General features: G+C 49.1%; 2 protein-coding genes across 2 annotated transcripts; one reads left to right on the plus strand and one right to left on the minus strand.

The window, feature by feature from the left end:
* Positions 1-11,289: 11,289 nt before the first annotated feature.
* J7337_001198 (uncharacterized protein) lies at positions 11,290-11,721 on the plus strand (the record flags this gene model as incomplete). Its single annotated transcript, XM_044818941.1, has 2 exons — positions 11,290-11,327; positions 11,403-11,721. The coding sequence occupies 2 exons, from the start codon at positions 11,290-11,292 to the stop codon at positions 11,719-11,721; spliced, it is 357 nt and encodes a 118-aa protein (XP_044686643.1).
* A 1,997-nt stretch (positions 11,722-13,718) lies between these two features.
* Positions 13,719-14,678, minus strand: J7337_001199 (uncharacterized protein; the record flags this gene model as incomplete). The annotated part of the gene is made up of 2 exons (XM_044818942.1): positions 13,719-14,507; positions 14,559-14,678. 2 exons carry the CDS (start codon positions 14,676-14,678, stop codon positions 13,719-13,721), a joined length of 909 nt encoding a protein of 302 aa, XP_044686644.1.
* Between the last annotated feature and the right edge of the window lie 3,441 nt (positions 14,679-18,119).

Consider the following 18,119-nt stretch of genomic DNA (forward strand, 5'->3'; position numbering starts at 1 on the left):
ACTCGTGTGTTTTATTAAAATACTGTTCATTTAATTACAGCCCCTTTTGCTCATTGTGTAAATGACCTTTTGAAATTTATAGGCCATGTTAGAGTATTTGCTTGATGATATAGATGGCCTTGAAGAAAACCTCTGAACTTTTGATGTATAGACTGAAAGGTCTAATTGGCTAAGTAAGTACATTACAGGCAACTGAAAAGTGATATGATGCTCGTTTACCCTTTAGAAATATACCTCAAGATGGAAGAAATTCTTCTTTGATTTATTTGCATATGTATTGGGTGATTTGGGTCTCGGTAGCAAAGCCTGAAGAGTTCACCCTGGTTTGGCACCGCTGTACTTCGAATCACTCAATATCATCTTGAAAAGGGCCTAGGAAGCTAAAGTATGACCTTCTTGAGCACTTTCCAGCCACAAAGGAAGTCTGTGGAGCTATCAGCCCCCGTGAAAATCTATGTCGTAGAGTCCATGGTGACAACCCGCTGAAATACATAGCAGCCAACAAAAACATGCCTACCTCAGTCTGATGGCTTCGAACCCCTGATTTTAAGCTTGTCGAACTCTGTAAGGGTTCTAGCCAAAGCAACAGTCCATACTTGGGAAAGTATAGTCTTTCTGTAACAGAAATTTTTGCTAGCACCATGCTTGGCTGAAATGTGATGAAGGTCGTAGCTCTTTTCTTTATTGAAATCGGCTATTTAGATATGCCGAGTTTAAGGTGGCTTAAAGCATAGCATAAAATGTAAAGCTTTGCAAAGAAAACAGAGAAACAACAATCAAAACGGAAGTCATTCTCATGAAAGAGCCTAGGGAAGCTAGTTTCAGGTTTTCCCAAACAACTCTATAGAGAGATTTAGCTTACAGCTTGCAAGAGAATAAAATCGAGCAGCTATCAGTCACGGCTATCGCTGTGTTGTTTCAAGGTGCTCAATTTGTGTGCATTGCATGATCAAACTACGCCCTTGAAATATCTTGCCCAATACGCTTAGAGATTCCGTTACATAGCTTATATGGATCCCAAAGATTCTATACAACATTTAATATAAGAGTACCTCAAGATCTGTGTGATTGTGTAATGAGAAACTGGTTCATTGCCACCAAGACAATTTTGTCAGCGGTATCATAGTTTTGATATGTTGGCTCGGAAAACCAAGATCAGTAAGATCTCGTGGCTCACTGAATCCCTAAGATATCGTGTTTCGAAAATAATAGATGACAGTAGTAGCTCTATCGTTGGCGATACCAGCTATTAGTAGTCTGCAGCCCAGTCTAGGTCTATCATCGAAGGAGTCAAAGGGCCAAGAACGGCGATTTACCGTGCCCCTATCTTTTGTCACATTTGAGAAGCTTTATTCATGCTGCATATTGGCTTTATATAGCTTTTAAACATATGTCAAAAGGACTGGCCATCCTTAGTCAAAAGAGGCTGTGCAAACACAGTGCAAGGGGGAATGGGGGGGTTTCACAACCACTGTGAAGTAGGTATCTTGGGTGTTGTGTCATTCGTTCACTCAAGGCCCAGTCCAGCACATGTTATTCTTCTGAATTATATCATGGTATTGCTCTGCCATATACTGGATCGAATGATTGATACGAGCCTGTCGGCTCATCTCCTGTTGTTGGATGGAAGTGTTCACTCGAAACTAAGAGACGTATCTTGACAACGATTTGTGAAATCCAATCAATTATGCGTATGAAAAAACTGTAGCTAAACTATTCTCACAAGATTTACTCTATTTTGAAACTCACCATCGATATATCTTCGTCTGTGGCCTTTCTCCAGTCGCAGATTGGCCTTCAAATTGACGTCTACGACGATTTATCGGGTGATCAACTTCAAAAGAAGCCACAGAGCCTCGTGGACATATTATTCATAAGTATGGTGTTTGGTTGAGTAATTCTGACGCATCTGGACAACTGTCGTCCTTCATCTAGAGTGCGAGAGAAGATCGCGCTGTTGCATGAACTGGCCGTGGTCCAGCTGTAAGGCAGCTAGTCATTAATTTCTTCTGTTATCATCCCATTACAGATTTCTAGTGGTTCATGTTATTGTGCTTATGAAGGTGGGATTGAGTCAAATCACATCAGTAGCCCGCACTGGGCTTCATAGAGCTGCATGGCCAGTTGTTCCGATACAAACAACGCACAGTTGGAGGAATCACGGCAAAGTATTTGTGTAGTTCTGTCAAAAAAGATTACAAAGTTTGGGATCACAACTTGAGGGCATGCATTTGGTGACGCGCAATCATGCCTTGACATCAACTCGATCCGGGCGACGTCTCCCAAGCCACGATAACCTCAATGGTGCAGATTGTCTGGTGCCACACACAAAGACCGGGCCTGTCAAGTATTCGCACACAACTCCGCCCGGGATATTAGCCACTCTTTGGAGGCTGAGACGCAAAGTCTCCGAGTTGGAGATAAGAAGGATGTCACGTAGAGGTGTTGAGTGGCTCACTACCACGGATGGAGCTGAAACATGGGGTTCAGTTCTTATCTGCATAGAACTCAATAGGTCAGAGTTGCCATCAGGGCGTGCTAGTACGTAAAGAAAGATGATGGCTATTTGCAATTGAACTGCTGGCTTCAGCTCATGCGACCCCAGAGATTGTAGCCTCGGAGAGATATTGTCACAGGCGCATAATTTGCTTGACACATCTCAATTCCGTCATTGGTTCCTGATTGGCGATCATAGGGCTTTTTCTCTGCTCTTTGAATTGTGACAAGGCATATTGGAGGCTCTTACAGTCGCAGAGAAACGAGGCCAGGAAGTTGGTGTGGCACACGGCAAGGCTTCCTTGATACATTCTAGAATGTAACACGCACAGTCACCCACTGCGTCATCAATCGCATCACGTCTTGGCTGGTAGCATAAAACAGCGGCCAACGTATGCAACAAGCAGTCTGTGCAACGATAAACAGACACTGTACGCGTGCCCAAGCCTGGGAATCACTGCAAGCCTTCAATGTGATAAGCGCCGGGCATCGCCCTGCCCAAGTGCCAATGTTTTGATGGTAGAGTCATCGAGGGGCAAATGTCCTTGCGCATAACATAACTAGACGCCGCCAGACTGATCAGTGCGCACTCACTGCGGCCGTCAACAGGTCTCTTGCCTTATCTCCATGGGGACTTCAGAACAGGAGGTGGTAAACTCGAGGGTCAGGTGAAGGTGAGTAACTATTCAGCTCGGTAGGGGACCCTTGTCCGCATGTAAGCATGACTGTCGCAAGCGCTGATCGTCCTCATTCGCGGCCTTCTAGAAGTTTTCCTGTTAAGTTACGTGTCGCCTTCTGGAAGCCTTCTCTGTGCGACGATCACAACAGTGTGCCTCTGGGATTGGCTATGGCGTCGCTCGGCGTCAGACCGTGCCTGTGGCCGGTTCCTGTGGCCCTCTAGGATCAGATCCTGAGTCCTCCATCATCATGGACATTGCATTTGCATTTACAATGTGAGGGTGCCATGCAATAGCAGTGAGTTGTATGTACGAAAATGCAGACACACGAGTGTGGTGGTGCTTGACCGGTTCAAGACCTTCTCGAAGCCATTGATTCCCCCTTGCTGATCAGCACCACACCTTCAACAGAATGCCCAATTGGCTTAAACACCCATCTTCCAGAAATATCCCCTTTTCGAAAGACCCAATCGGAAAAGTATGTCCAGTCACACTGCACTTGCATGTGTCTTCTCCAAGTTTGCGTTGTCGCACGAGCTATCCGGGTCTGTTGGGATGGGGATGGATGTGCCTCACACAAGCCCCCAGCTCCCCCCCCCCCCCCAGTTCCCCCGCTATCTCCAAACTCCAAGTCTCAGGCCCAGCCACCCCTGTCTAACAGTTGTCATACCAGGTTCACACCTCAGAGTTAGGGCAGTCGACGTAACCTTGAACCCAGCAGCCCGGCTCTCGCCTGTTTTACTACACACAGCAGGTAAGGAAACGCCGTCGTTTTCTTTCTATGTAGCAGTCCACCATTTATCAAGCCACGATACCGCGGGAGGGGGGGGTGGGGGGCTCAAATTTGGTCATCTACTACGGAGTACTGCTGTTGCTTTGTGAGCCAGAGAGGAGACGAAACTGAGCAAATGATCAACTGCTCTGAGAAAACCTCCCTATGTTCAAATGATTGCGCCAATATTCTGCAACTGGACAGATGCAGGCCTTGAAACTGCACCACAACAACAACCATACGGATTTAACCCCTGATCAATTGTACTATATTTAATGCTGGCCTCCATTTTCCTGTGTCGGATAATACAATTACAATCGTGCAGACCGACCTCCAAAGATAACCGTCTACTGGCCAGGTCCTCAAAGTCGGAGCCTCAACCACCCACCCTCACAGTCTGGATGAGAAGCCACCCGTGTATCTGAGGCTGCATGACGTGAGCCATACCTGGATTGGCGCGTCGTTAACCAAGTGAGATGCTCCCTTGGCTCCAAAACTGAGCCCAAGGGCACTCTCGTTATAAAAGTCTGATGTGCGCTTCTCAACTTCAGAGTTTAGTAGCCAGTCAATAGTCACTTCAATAGCAACTCATGACCGTACTCTGGTTTCTCAGAGAGCTACGAATCCTTGCTCAGCCGGTCTTGCACGGCTCTACGAACCATTTCATAGCTTTCCATCACCTCCTCAAGCACACACGAGATACTTGAACTCGAACTCGAGCTTGTGCTCACTTGACAAGCAGCAATGCCAAACTCTTCAACAAAGGCCACACAAGGATCTGTTCGATCCGAGAACCGAACAAACAAGATCAATGGGTACGGTGACTCTTCCTTCCATCATAACGCGAATACGGTTGAGATCTAATTTACAGACTGTTCTCCAGTCAAGCCACAGCCGAAGATAAGCAAATCATGATGATCAGATTCGTGAGCGACCTGTACGTGCCTGTTTCTGCCCGTCTTCAGGACCCACTGTATGTGCCCGGAAGCCACATGTTGGACAGTGCGAGTTTGGGCCGTTTCATGAACCGCCCTCGGCCCCACTCCTCCACCGGCTTTGAGGCAATCGGGGCCCAGTTTATCGGTAGGCACTCGGGCCCGATTTTGGCTCTATGCGGGGGTTCTTTTGACACTAATGATTTCCCTAGACTCTGGCCTAGGCACGAGTCACTAGGAAAGTTCTTGCGCCTGAAGGGTCGAGTCAAGGTTATTCCATCTTCTCTCTCTTCTCACTCACATGGATGGCTGCTGTGGAGTAGGCTAACGGCCACTTGTGCACTCCCTGTATATGGCACGATGGTTTACCGTCACAAACCACGCCGTCGTTATTATCTTGGAAAGTTTTTTCTTCTTGTAGTTCATATTTTGGAAGAAAATATGCAAATCATGATCATAAGAAACCTGAATAAAACGATCTTCAATCCCCCATCGAGTCTAATTCCTAGCTGCCAACTACATTCATCCAAGATCTTGTCAACAGATAAAACACTATTTCCGTGACAGCAGACACAGTCAGACGCGATGTTGCTTGACCCGTGCGGCTTGACTGGGACTGACCATGGGTTTTCTTGATGTGATGCTGTCTGTGAGTATTGCCAAGGCTCGTTTTTCCATCCGCGATCCGGCTGCTTGTTCGTCTTGATTATGTCCAGGGGGTCGTCTGCAGCTCCGGCAAGGTGGCTGGATGCCGTGACATTGCCTGCAGAACTACCCCGTCGTCGAGGGCAGAATGCCCTTCATGCAGGACATTTTGCCCTGGCTAGCCTGGAATCGGCTGTGGTGAGTGTAAGTTGATGAACGGCTAAACGAAACTCTTTCGTTACGTTCAGATAGTAGGTAGTGGGGGCACTATTGTCAAAGCGCTAACCCTGGGCTGGTTCCGATGGCTTGGGGGGCCTCAAAACTTCAACGCCCAAATTCGGCTGGACCATGCTCCTGGAAGGCAGAAGCTAGGAAAGGGAGGGACTCAGTTCCATATCCTAGACGTTGATAAACAAAAATCTCCTTGGCATTGAAGCGGTAGTCTAGCTGTCATGAGCGCCATATAAGCTACCTAGCTGTTACTCAAATCAGCCACCCACTTTATTAGGGTGGTCGGAATCGATTGTTAGACATGCAGCTGCACCCCCGACTGCATTTGCATCGTGTTGAAACGCTCTAACTCGGCTGCTCGGAGGGCTCAAATGTTATTATTCATTCCGCAGGCTTTCAATCTTCAGAAGCTCACACATGCATCCCCGGCCTGTTGCTCCCCTTTCCCCGGCAGCCACCACTTCGTCAAGGAGAGCAAACAACGACCAGGGCTTTGAGCCCCCCGGTATCTAGGGCCCCCTTGCTGACGCTGATTCTGTAGCTGCAAATCATTTCGGATGTTCTGTGCCATGGACCATGGTTAGTATGAACGAGATTTAATCCTGGGGGGGGCAGTACCTGCGTTTTGTCTCCGGCCGAGGGATCGGCATGACGAAGCAGGACATTACCAGGGTGCATGCACACCGCCAATGCTTCACCTCAGGAGTGATAGCCAAGACAGGTAACGTGGAAGCAAGATGCTCCTACGGTAGATATGCTACCAAAGCACTTGTTTACCGTTTGATTTAGCCCTCATTTGGCACCTGAGTCATATATGATGGGCCTGAAGGCAATGGTGCGTCTCGTGCAAAGCGACGTTTTCCATAATGAGGCTTGCGAAGACGGCTCGACTCAAATCTCACGCGAGATAGGAAGAAGACGTGCAGACACAACGCTATATTGCACTGTCAGTGGGTCGCGCGTTGACCGGAAACCCCATAGATTCCATAGTAGTTCAAGAATGCTTGCACTTCCTGGCTGTTTGAGACTTGAGTATGTATAATCATAGCCGGCGCCTGTGGAGTGTGGGCAGAAGTAGGTACAAGTACGAGATCGACATCAACATCATCATAGTCGGTGACCACCTCCAATACTCACGCCCATGCCATGGAGCAGGGGTGTCAGGGGTGCACTGGCGCTAGGCATGTACAGGCGCCAGCACCTGGGCTTTGCTTCTAGAAAGATGTACCCGTTGGTTCGAGCCGGGAGGGAGACCAACCAAGCCAGCTTCCAACGGGTATAGGACTTGTCTAACCAAGGTGCGCAAGCCATGCACGAGACTGCGCTGCAAGCGAGTTGGTAAGACAGATATTCTGCTACATGGATACAGTACCTCTCAAATTTTAATTCGACAGCCCACTGCCAACTCTGCGCTCATTTGATGCACGCCCTCAAGATCTCAACAACAGGGGAACGAACAGGACAAGGGCCGCCTGGATCCGAGAAGCAAGTGCAGAGCTCGCTTCTAAAGCCGGCCCAGCCTCAGGGAGCACGAATGCACCGGACCTTAATATAGGACACCAAGATCAACTCAGCAAAAGATATCCTAAACTTAGTAAAGGTACCCCAATTTTATGCGAATTTACTTAAAGGCTTTTTATCATTTAGGATCAAGGTCCTGAGTTTTTTTCCCTTCCCTAGCCCAGCCAGCCGTTGTGTGGACGCATCTGTAGTGAAGCCTCCACTGGTGGGTCTGGAATCTGGGATGCCCTCCCAGCGCGCCCAAGAGATTCCCTTCTTTGATCCCTGTCTCACCTCAAAACCAGCGGGGCCTGAACACACATCTGATGCTGATAACTTTGTGCTCGCTGACACCCCACTCAGTCCGCATGAGCCAGCTCATTGAGCGGAGCCGAGGCGCGCTCTTCGTCCGCTTACACTCTAGATTCAATTCGATGACAGCCTGTACTGCTCGGAAGAGCTCAATTTCAAGGCCGGTAAGTCCGTGGCGGGGCCTTGTCGTGAGAACGAAGTTGTAGGTACATATCCGTATCCGTAATTCCAACAAAGTTTGGGGTGGTGTGGCTGGGCTGTCCTATGGCGCCACAGTTACAATGAGGCGGTGCGTCATTAATCCACTTCGAGACAGACGACAAAGTCGACTGGTCGCATTGGATTGCATTCCTTTTGCTGTATCTTGGCATTGCCCGACGCTGTACGGGCGACACTAAGATTCAGTGCCCCACAGAGCAATTGACCAGATGCTCGCCAGCTGTTAAAGGGGTTTGGGATCAAGCCGGGGGTGGTCGGTGTAGTAATCTCGGGGTGCTTCTGGCTCATGTTGAGAAAAGAAGGAAGTGCAGTGCAATCAAGCATAATTTCTCGCGAACTCGGTAGCTCGGGAACCATATTGAGGTGTCAGGGAGGAGGGTACGTTGCGCTGGCCAGCATTTCCCGGCACGCACGTATGTACTGCACATGTACGGAGTATGCATGTATGTATGTATGTACTGTATGTAGTAACCCCTGGCCCAAGATCCTGGGCCGAGCAGGCGAGTTGCAGTGCGTCCACCCACCACCAAGCGCCGAAGCCCATGCCTAGTCCTGGGGTGCTGCGCTCACGGGTATAAGAGGTGTTATGCGATGGACATACTACATCTGGATGGATGGTACAGCCGGGAGCCTCCCCGACTGTGAATAGAGAGAAGTCAGGTTCGCTGTGATGCTCCATTGATTTCATCTTCCAGCCATAATCCCTTTGTTTCGTTTCCTTGCTCACCCCCCCATCATCTTCTGCCGAGCCACCACCTCCCCTCCGGCTTCGTGCCCGTCGCTAGCGTCATTACCAACTAACATTAGCAGAGTGGTGGCATTCATTGAATAAAAAAACGAAACTGAAATTCGGGTTTCGAGAATGAATAACCAAGGGTTGTTGTTTGTTTTTCTTCTCCTTGCTTTTTTTGCCTCTCTCTGTCACATGCCACCGAACCGCGGAACGAGTCAAAGCCTGGTTGGTGATCAAATGGCTGGCTAACTTCCATTATCAGTCGTGTTTCATTGATTGATTTGGAACGTACGCAACTGACGCAAGGCTGAGTAAGCTGGGTAGCTATTCCTGGCCATGGTCCAATCTTCAATCTACTTACTCCGTACAGTACCTACCTAGATAGTTAGCTTGTAAAGCGGGCCTCGTCATCTGTTGAGATCGTTTTCAACCTCTGTTTAAGGGGGGAAGCTTGACGTAAAGCATGGAGTGACGGTCATAACTGAATTATCCGAGAAATCTCAGAGCCGTGTCTTTGTGATATCTCGGGGACGTATTTTCGGCGCCGTGGTATTTCTCCGCAACTGAGCGACCATCTGAAATTCGATCTGAACCACTCGAGTCGCATCTTCGAACTCGCTCAGCCTTAACAAGGGTGTGTGGCTAATATGTAAGATCTTGTGCTGGTGCTGCTTAGTGGACCGTTTCTCCAGACAAGCCCGCCCGGTCGATCTGGGCGAACCGTCCGCATGGGTACCCGGAACCTAAAAGGCAACACTGATTCACTGAATGGTCATGCTCCACGGGCTGGCTGTCATTGAGCTCGGGGTGCTTGCTGCAGATGGACTTGGTGCTGGTGCTGGTGCTGGGAAGCGGTCCGGCACGCCACACGTCTTGTCAGCGCCCTCCTCCACCTCCACCAACAATTGTAGGCGGACAGACGTTGGTGTTTTTTCATTTCAGGGTACACTGATATTTGGATTGATGCTGCATCACGACGGGCGGATGGTCATTACCTTTCCGCGGACCCATTTGCAGTTCTTTAGCGCCAGAGCACAAAACCGGCCCCTCGTTCAAGTTGCGGTATTCAATCCTTGGTGGGATTAAACTTCTCGTCCGAGTCAATGAATGGAAAAAGATCTGGGGCGGCGGCGCGTCAATCTGGGAAAGAGCCCCAGTGCTGCTATCGTCACCGTCATACGTCAGTGATGGTTCGACTCAAACCCAGCCCAATAGCAATCGCTGGTGCATCCATTGGCTATTGATGCTTCGGACGGGCCTGCTAATTTTTGTGCTAGACCCAGGCTAGATGAGACGTTTGGACTTTAGGTCCACGCCATGGGGAAGCGAGAGATCATCACAGATCCATCTATCCTTATCAACATACCCTCTTTTGTTTCCCCTTTGTCTCGCTCTCTCTCATTGTTCAGGGACTCGTTGCCTTTTCTTCGGGGGACTCGACTAAAATGAGACTGAAGAATTCGAGGGGATAAAGCGAGAGAGGGGTGCAGGTAAGTCTGCGGGGTAGTCATGCTAACTCTGTTGCCCACCGCTTGGTCTTGTCCGCTGCTGTCTCTCGCTGACAACAATGACATTAATCCATCAACGATCTATGGCACGGGTTTCTTCAGTGCAGGACACACGGCTTCAAGGGTCTAGATCGCCCGTGGCAGGGCCAAAAGCGATCAACCCTCAAGGAACAGGAAACCCTTGCGCTGTGCTGGCCTCTGCTAGGCTTGGCTTGGCTTGACTGGGCTGCCTGGAGCCAGGGACGTTGATGGGAGGGGAGAAGTGACGGAAGTCTACTAAGTCACAGCGGAAGCCCAAAGGCATTGGAGCGTCGGGCGGTGCAAATGGAAGACCGGCGCTCGTTGAGCTGGGCTGGGCTGAGCTGGTCCAAGGCCAAGGTGCCGATTTGCACGTCAGTGGGCTTGCATCTTCCTTTCTTACGGATGCTCCTGGGCTTGCTGCTCCCCTTTGCTCTGTGTTGTGCTGTGCTGGGGTGAGCTGGGTTGGGTTATGGCTTTGCAGTGGATGGATGCCATCATGTTTTACACCCCCCTGGGCGTATCTGGTCTTCCTCCCCGCTGTCCCCTCCCCTCTCCTCTCCGTGCTCGGCTGCTCACTCGCTCACAAATTGGTTGGATCGTGTCGCAACTTTTTTACTGTTACTTGACTACCGTATCGTCATATTGCTTGGTACCTTAATTTTTTTTTTTCTCTCTCCCTCTCTATGCTCATGCTTGATACACCCATCCCATCCTTTCATCCCAACTCTATCGAGCACCTTGGATATAAACTTGTTCACCCCCTTATAACTCTTTACTTTGACTTCATCACATCACTCACTTACCTTTGACGCATTATCTTACCGCACATTCTTGCTCCCCCTAGCTACCTTGCCTTACGCCGCAGCTGTTTGCCCATCGAGCTCTTGCGAGTGCTGTCCCTCCCCCACCCGCCGCCGCCGCCTCTTCCTATCTTCTCCAGCTTTCACCCGTTTCCTCGTCGCTCTCCTCTGTGCGCTGAACACCGGTGCTCGTCTTCTGCGCTGCATAATCTCTAGCTCATGCTGCTCGGGCCCTTCCTTCGTATCCATTCTTATATTGTTATTCTCATCGGTCGTTGGCAAAGGCCGTATTCTTTCGCGTCGTCGTTCGGATCCGATCATCATTATCATCACCACCGACATCGCCGCCGCCGCCGCCGCCGCAATCGCTTGATTCATAGCAATTTCGGTTTTCCTACCTTCGATCTATAACGCCCGACCAATATCGCCGTTCAATAATCATGTCTTCTGTCGTTCCTCGTCAGGGTTCGGCCGTTGGGTACGTTGCGTTGCCCGCTGAGGAAGCACGTCTTGGACGTTCTCGGTGTTAGGTGATGAAGAATGCAGCTAATAGACATGACGATGGTAGCGTTGCGGTAGAAGCTCGACAAGAAGCCCCGGAACTGTCACAGAACCGTGTGGCTACGTACTCTCACGATAACGTCTTTGCCCGCATCCAGTCTCGTGGTGCCAACAATGGTCACGTTGCTGGCGGTCAACTTCGAGAACACAGCATTGCGAGCCTGGAAGCCGACATGGCCAGGTACCAGCCGACGCAATCGATCATTACTGTTCCGTCAAACTCAAACTCGGCTGGTATTGGTGCACAGTTTGAGGGATCGTTCAGAGGTTCGTCGCCAGTTCCTGTCCCTAGATCTTGGGTCATAAGCTAACAGCAGGGGCTCCAGAGTAGCCGCGTTGGTTCGTCCCAATACCCCCCTCAACATTACTCAATAAGGTAGGTTTGTGCGTTTCGCTGATTTTTCTTTCCTTGACTTGCTTGCTCGGTTTTCTGATAGACGGCATCATGTTGTCCCTGGTTGTCGCAATCTCCAAATCGTTGGCCTGAACCAACTCTGGGAGACCACTGTTGAGACATATATGAGGCTGGGCCTACGGGACCAGCAATGTTGATATGATATAGAAACCTTCAAGGCGGCATCACTTCGTATGTAAGTTGGCCGAAGTGATTCTGTTGATCAGAAGCCGCCAGGAGGTTGAAGCATATACCCCATCTTTTTTCTGCTTGTAAATACTATACCCATTTTGCTTTCTGTGCGACGGGAGAAAGGTCCTTTTATCAACTTCCTTGCATCGCTCCTATATGTTTGTTTTCTTTGCTTCTTCTCCTTATCGTGTGTATTATGTTTGGAGTGTTTCAAGTTCCGTATTGCCGTTGTCATCTTCTCGGATATTTGCTGGCGTTTTAGAGCAATGCAGACCGCTTCTTCAAGAAGCAGCGGTATTGGAGTGCATGGGCGTGGAACGAAGGAAGAAAAAATGTTCCGAGCAACCTGATATTATGTTGGGACCGCGATATGTGGTACGAAGGACTGATTATTCTTTCTCATTGCGTGAATCGTTCCCTTGTGCTCCAGTCGGCATGAATCTCATGAGGGTACGTCAGCATATGACCCAGACCCAGAACCCTCACGCCGCGGGCAGCACAGGTCGAGGCAGCATAAGACCTGGTTGCGCAAGTCTCATGATGAACAGACTCAAGACGATTGACGACGCACGTTTTCCTGTGGAAGAGATAAGAAAACTAAGAATGATGAGGGACAAAGCATGGCAACTGAGAGGGGGTTGGGCTTTATCTATTTGTGGGTGGCTCAGTCATCAAGCAGCCAATCAGGCTAGAGTTCTCTTGACATTAGGCCCCAAAACCCGTGGACAACAATGCATCATCAATCGCGAGAGCATAATCCTTGGGCTTCCTGAGGCATACTCTGTGGCCAATTATCTCCTGGAAGGTCATCAAGGCTCTTCTCCATTGCAAGGAGAAGCCCTGTGAAGCTCCATCCATTGGCTTGGGTCACTCAAAACAGTTGGCCTCATTTTGGGTGTTTTATCAAAAGTACCATCTTATGGGAGCACGGAAGCATGGATTACATGATTCACGGGTTATTTGTCATTTTGAAACATCTCCTTCCTGTATCGAAGTGTAAAGTTTACGACATTCTGGGTTTATTGTGCTATTATAGATTGGTATCGTCCAGAGCACTATGGTATATTGCACTACACAGAGGTAGACAGGTATTAATTATAAATAAGAAAACATAATGTGGTGGGCATGAGTGTCCCTGTCCTTCAAAATTCTGTGAAGCTTCAACTGTTCATATCCCAAGGCAGCATAATTTTCACGGCGTATCTTGTCATCGTCTCATCATAACTGCCCCAAACGCGTGATCACATATTGCGAGATGTCCAAAACTGATCCTAGGGCGGCCTTACATCTCGACAACCACTTCGCGGCTTTACAATCTCCGCTCGCAAAGTTGTACCGGTCATTTGGATCAAACCAGTCTTCGCTAGTTTATAGCAATAAATTTCTTCCCAGTTTCGTCAATCCTTAAATCCTGCTCACTTCTCATGCCATTCATCATAGCCAAGCGTGTTGCTCACTTCGAATATTGGCTATACCATGAGCGACACGCTTTGGCAGGCTGTCAAACATCAAAGCGTCCTGGCGCTAATAAACCTATTGATTCATAGGGGGAATGTGTCCAATATCCCATGGGTACCACGAATACCACGTAGTCCTATCATCTTGAGGCTTGCACTGAGCAGTCCCAAGTGTTTCCTGGTTTATTACTCCCTGGCCGCCTGGACTTCAGCTAGATATTGCTTTATCCCCATGCTACGAAGTATAGGCACACCAGATGCATAACTATGTGCTCATGAAACTGAAGTCAAGAGACTGGTAATTCCATAAATTGGCCAATTCTCCCAGCTCCTCGTCTGAGATGTTTGCGAACACAGGACCCTCAGCGGGCACACCAGTGGGCATGAAACCTGTTGGATTTTGCATGTACAATTGTGACTGCCAGTCAGAACATGGTGCACTAGCAGCGTATGCAATGGGAGGCACAAAATCATCACCCACGACAGGAACACCTCCCAAGGTATATATTGGAGACACGGCCCCTGGCGTAGGAATAATGGCAGGAGAAGGAGAGAAAGCTGCCGCTGGAGGAGAATTTTGGGAGTTTGATGCGCTGCCTGGCGATAGTGTTTGTGGCGATGCAGCGGCTTCTGGGAGCGCTTGGGGTCTCGAGGGTACTGGGCTTCTGCTAGCCATGCTATGCGTTGTTGCTGTTACCCGTGGGAGACGCTGAACGATTCGAGTGAGGATACCGTATGATGCCTTGGCTGATTTAGTCACCATTCTAAGATCCTGCAACATAGCATGCGCCCCATCTATGGCTTTGTAAACATCGTCTCGTCGAGGAAGTGTATGATGCTCATCATGAAGAACTGCTGAGCACAAGACTGTCGAGATGTCGAAAATACAAAAGAGAACAAAATGGAACTTCGCATCTCGGGGGTAGACATATTTGAAGAATCTACGCAAAGATGCCATCAGTTCTAGACAATAGTTGATGCCATCGCTGCGTATTTGCAGCTCTGCCTCTAAGGATCGTATAGCAAAGGGTCTTGTAAGGAAACCACGGATAGGCTGTAGAAGCATTGAAAATGCCACAGTATGCAGTATATGTCTGTGAAGGACCACCCAGGGATATAAACCATCCGAAGATGTGTCCGGATGTTGGACGTTGAAGGGGGGTGGAAAGCTTGCGATCCATGTCTCAATGATGCCCTGGTATTCCTGGACATCTGCATGCGCCATGACGTTTTTCGGCGAGCCGAATCTTCGAGAAAGTTGTCGGGTTACGCTGCATTGCATCTTCATGTGTAATAATGGCGAGTATTCGCACCCTTCCAAGCTGAGATTTGGAAGGCTGGCATCGCAGTCGGCTCGATCGATAATCAAGGGCCTACCCAACAGTGTCGAAATCTGCCTTTTGGAACGTAAGCCACAAAATATTGAGCCGTGAAGAAGATCACATACCAGTCCCAAGTATCCAGAATGCACCAGATTCTCCGTCTTATTTCCAAATCAAATTCTGAGATGGGGCCTGCCTTGCCTTCTTGATGGATGGCTGTGATAAAGTCAGCTGTCGTGTCAAGTTGCCAGCTATACACAAGCATACATAGTTCTTGGGCCTCTCGAATAGCAGAGTTCAGAACATGCCAACATTCGACAAACCGGGCTTCAGCTTTGAACCAGTAACAAGAATGCAGGAGTTGTTGAACATTGATAATGTGGCCATGACCGAGGGGTATAGCGCTTCCCAGCTCTCGAGCAGCTTCATGAAACCGCTCGCTTATACGCTGTATCGGATCACCAAGGCCAACCTCAAGATTCCGTTGTAATTCGACGTCAGTATATTGCGAGGCACATGCGCAAATTGTTAGGAGAAGGCAAGTCCATTGGACACTAAGAGGGCGGTTCTCGGTTCGTGATGTCCACCACAGTTGATACTGCTCTATGAAAGATGGCGGATAAACGATGTAGTAGTGGTAGTTGACATTGCTGAGGAAGTTTTGGACAAGTGTGTCTGATATCGCAGTTGGCTAGATGTTCTCACGTGTTTGGCTGACAGTACATACCAGTAAAAGGTCTGGCAGGAATCACTCTCAAAGCTCTTTCCAGCTGTGGAAAACTTCTAGGATCCTTCACGAATTCTTGTGATGCACTCCTGGTGGTCTGAAAGCAAGTATAATGTTAGGATTGAGTCAAACAGTTGAGAAAATGTTACGAACCTCGTACTCCGACGCCAGATCAAAAATAAGATTGGAAGGCATATAACCCAAAGCGTCGATACCATCGCTTCTTGTGCCTTCAATGTCGGGTTCGTCTCCTGAGTCTGGGCCGCTTTTGTTGTTGGTGCGAATCTTTCTCTGCCTATCCAAGGCAACCCTGTCTGTAGTTGGTTGGTTGGTGTCCTTGAAACGACATTTATCGGCCACCTTGCGTTTCTGGCATCCGCTGCATGGCCACTCACGGTTGCACTGGGTATATGTTTAGCATGGATGCATAGCAACTTGCCGGCCATTGTGGAAATGGTCAAGTTTGGGGTTCGTTACCCTTTGCTTGCGGCGTGCACATTCTGTGCATGCAGATCGATAGCTGACTTCTCGTCGCTGAGCCCCTTCTCCCATGACGATGGATTATAGAGCTGTCAAGCTGAGGATCGGTGTTCCGCATGGATATGATTTTACCGACTAAGAGTAAATGTGGAAACACGGGGTATGTGTGGTGTTATTGTTTCTTTTGGGTATGAACGCAGAGTGCTTTGTAAAAAGAACCAAAATGACAGGAGCCTACGCATCAAAACAGGATGAATAGAAACGCCCATAACACCGGCAATAGAAAAGGCGAATAATCATGTTCATGGGTTCCGAGTGGAGAAAATGCTGCTTGAACGTTGCTAATAAGATGCATTTGCCCGCCTGCAGATCAAGCAAGTGGGTGGGTGGCTAGGTGGCACACGAGAAGAGATGCATCACTTCGGGGGTTCGTTCCATTGCTAATTTCGTGCCGAGGGTTTTGCGAGTCGGCGGTTATTCGAAGCGATGGGTCCTAACGGGACCAGCGGAGATAAGCGAGGCGATCAAGTGAGACTGCCAGATGGAATATGCTTAGGTAGTGATTGTGATGCCCTATTCCATCAGGCACGTCCTAGATTCTTTGTGGCTCAATCGCCTGAGAACAAATGGCCATGAAACCATAGTTTGGAAATTTGGTTCTTCTCATTGGCCAATGTGGCTTCGTTGCGATCCGACTTCTTGACTTGACTAAAAGAAGCAAATATTGCGTTGTTTGAATATCCACTGGACATTGTAGTCCCAACTTGCTGTGTGTCTTGTCGAGAGATCATCAATTCTGGACATGTCGTCCTCCACTGGCATCAGGAGATTGCTCTGTATCAAGGATCAAAAAGCAAAGCCCCAAGAGTCCTTGCCTCACCCACACCAACCATTCATGCATCATCAATCATTTTCAGCTCCATTCTGCTGTATGGTCTTGTTGCACAAATCCACTGTTGTCTCTCCATTTGACTTCTCGAAATCCCATACTGAACCCCTCTCCTAGCTTCGTTGACGCTGTCCCCGCTACGCAGACCGGCGTCGCCCGGTCTGAGCGTTCCAGTCACCAACCACAAGGCCTGCTTTCCTATTGAGCCGCTCCCGATCATGGCAAATGAGATTTCTTGACAGGGTATGGGTGTGCAATCCCTGTCTGCTTGGGCAGGCTTGGGCTTCACCAAATTCTGTTTCGTTATGTCGTTGTTGCTCACATATGTAGGTTGGTGCTGGTGCAGCTTGAGCGGGCGGTGAATGCTACCCACCCATGTGGTGAAAGGAACACATTGCCCGTCGCCGATCAAGAGTGAAACTCAGGCTGAGAGAACCCTAAATTTGTGCCATACCATCGGCAAGGGCAGAGTTGAACATGCTCAGGCTGGCGTATCTGGAGACATGAGTTGCATACTTTCATGTTGGTGTCTTCATAACCTACTTACTTGAACCAGAGTGTTCTTTGACCCTCCAACCCATCATGCATGTCACTGACTATCCTCCGATCCCACGAGATGGGTCCAACGGTGTTCTCCACCATTGGTCCATGTCGTTAAATTTGACAACCTTGAAGCCCAACGACGTTCGAACGTCATGGTGGTGGAGAGTTTCTATGCAACAAGGGTACTATGAGGATCCGAAACTCGAGCTAAAGTTACAACGGCGCGCCGTTACAAGTGATCTGATCTAAAGTCGTACTATCGCATGTGGCGCGTGGGGAGTTGAGAGGCGGTGAGGTAAACGCATGACGGTGGTTGCTTTTGGCTCTCGAGCAAACGATTGCCCCAAGCTTCCACCACGAGTTTTTCATGCTTTTTTTTTCATGCTTCGTCCGAACTTGCCGGCACGTTTACATGCGTCAAAGGCAGATCCCGCCCCTCAGACTCGCATAACAGGGCGTAAAATCGAACGACATCCGAAAGAAGAAGTCTCATGCGCCATGTGTAAGGGCTCGTTACTTCGCCTGCCGATGACTGTGTAATGGCGCCCCCGTGAACGAGCTACTGTAATGTAATCGCTTCGGAGACTAGTACCGACCCCCCAGAAAGTTTGTGGAATTGTGTATTCAAGGTCAAACCCTACTGTGCAATACAGAGCCAGATCTGCTGCCTCATTTCTTCGATGCAGCTCACTGGGTTGCTGCATC

Source organism: Fusarium musae, chromosome 1, assembly GCF_019915245.1.
Source record: "Fusarium musae strain F31 chromosome 1, whole genome shotgun sequence".
NCBI classification, from domain to species: domain Eukaryota; kingdom Fungi; phylum Ascomycota; class Sordariomycetes; order Hypocreales; family Nectriaceae; genus Fusarium; species Fusarium musae.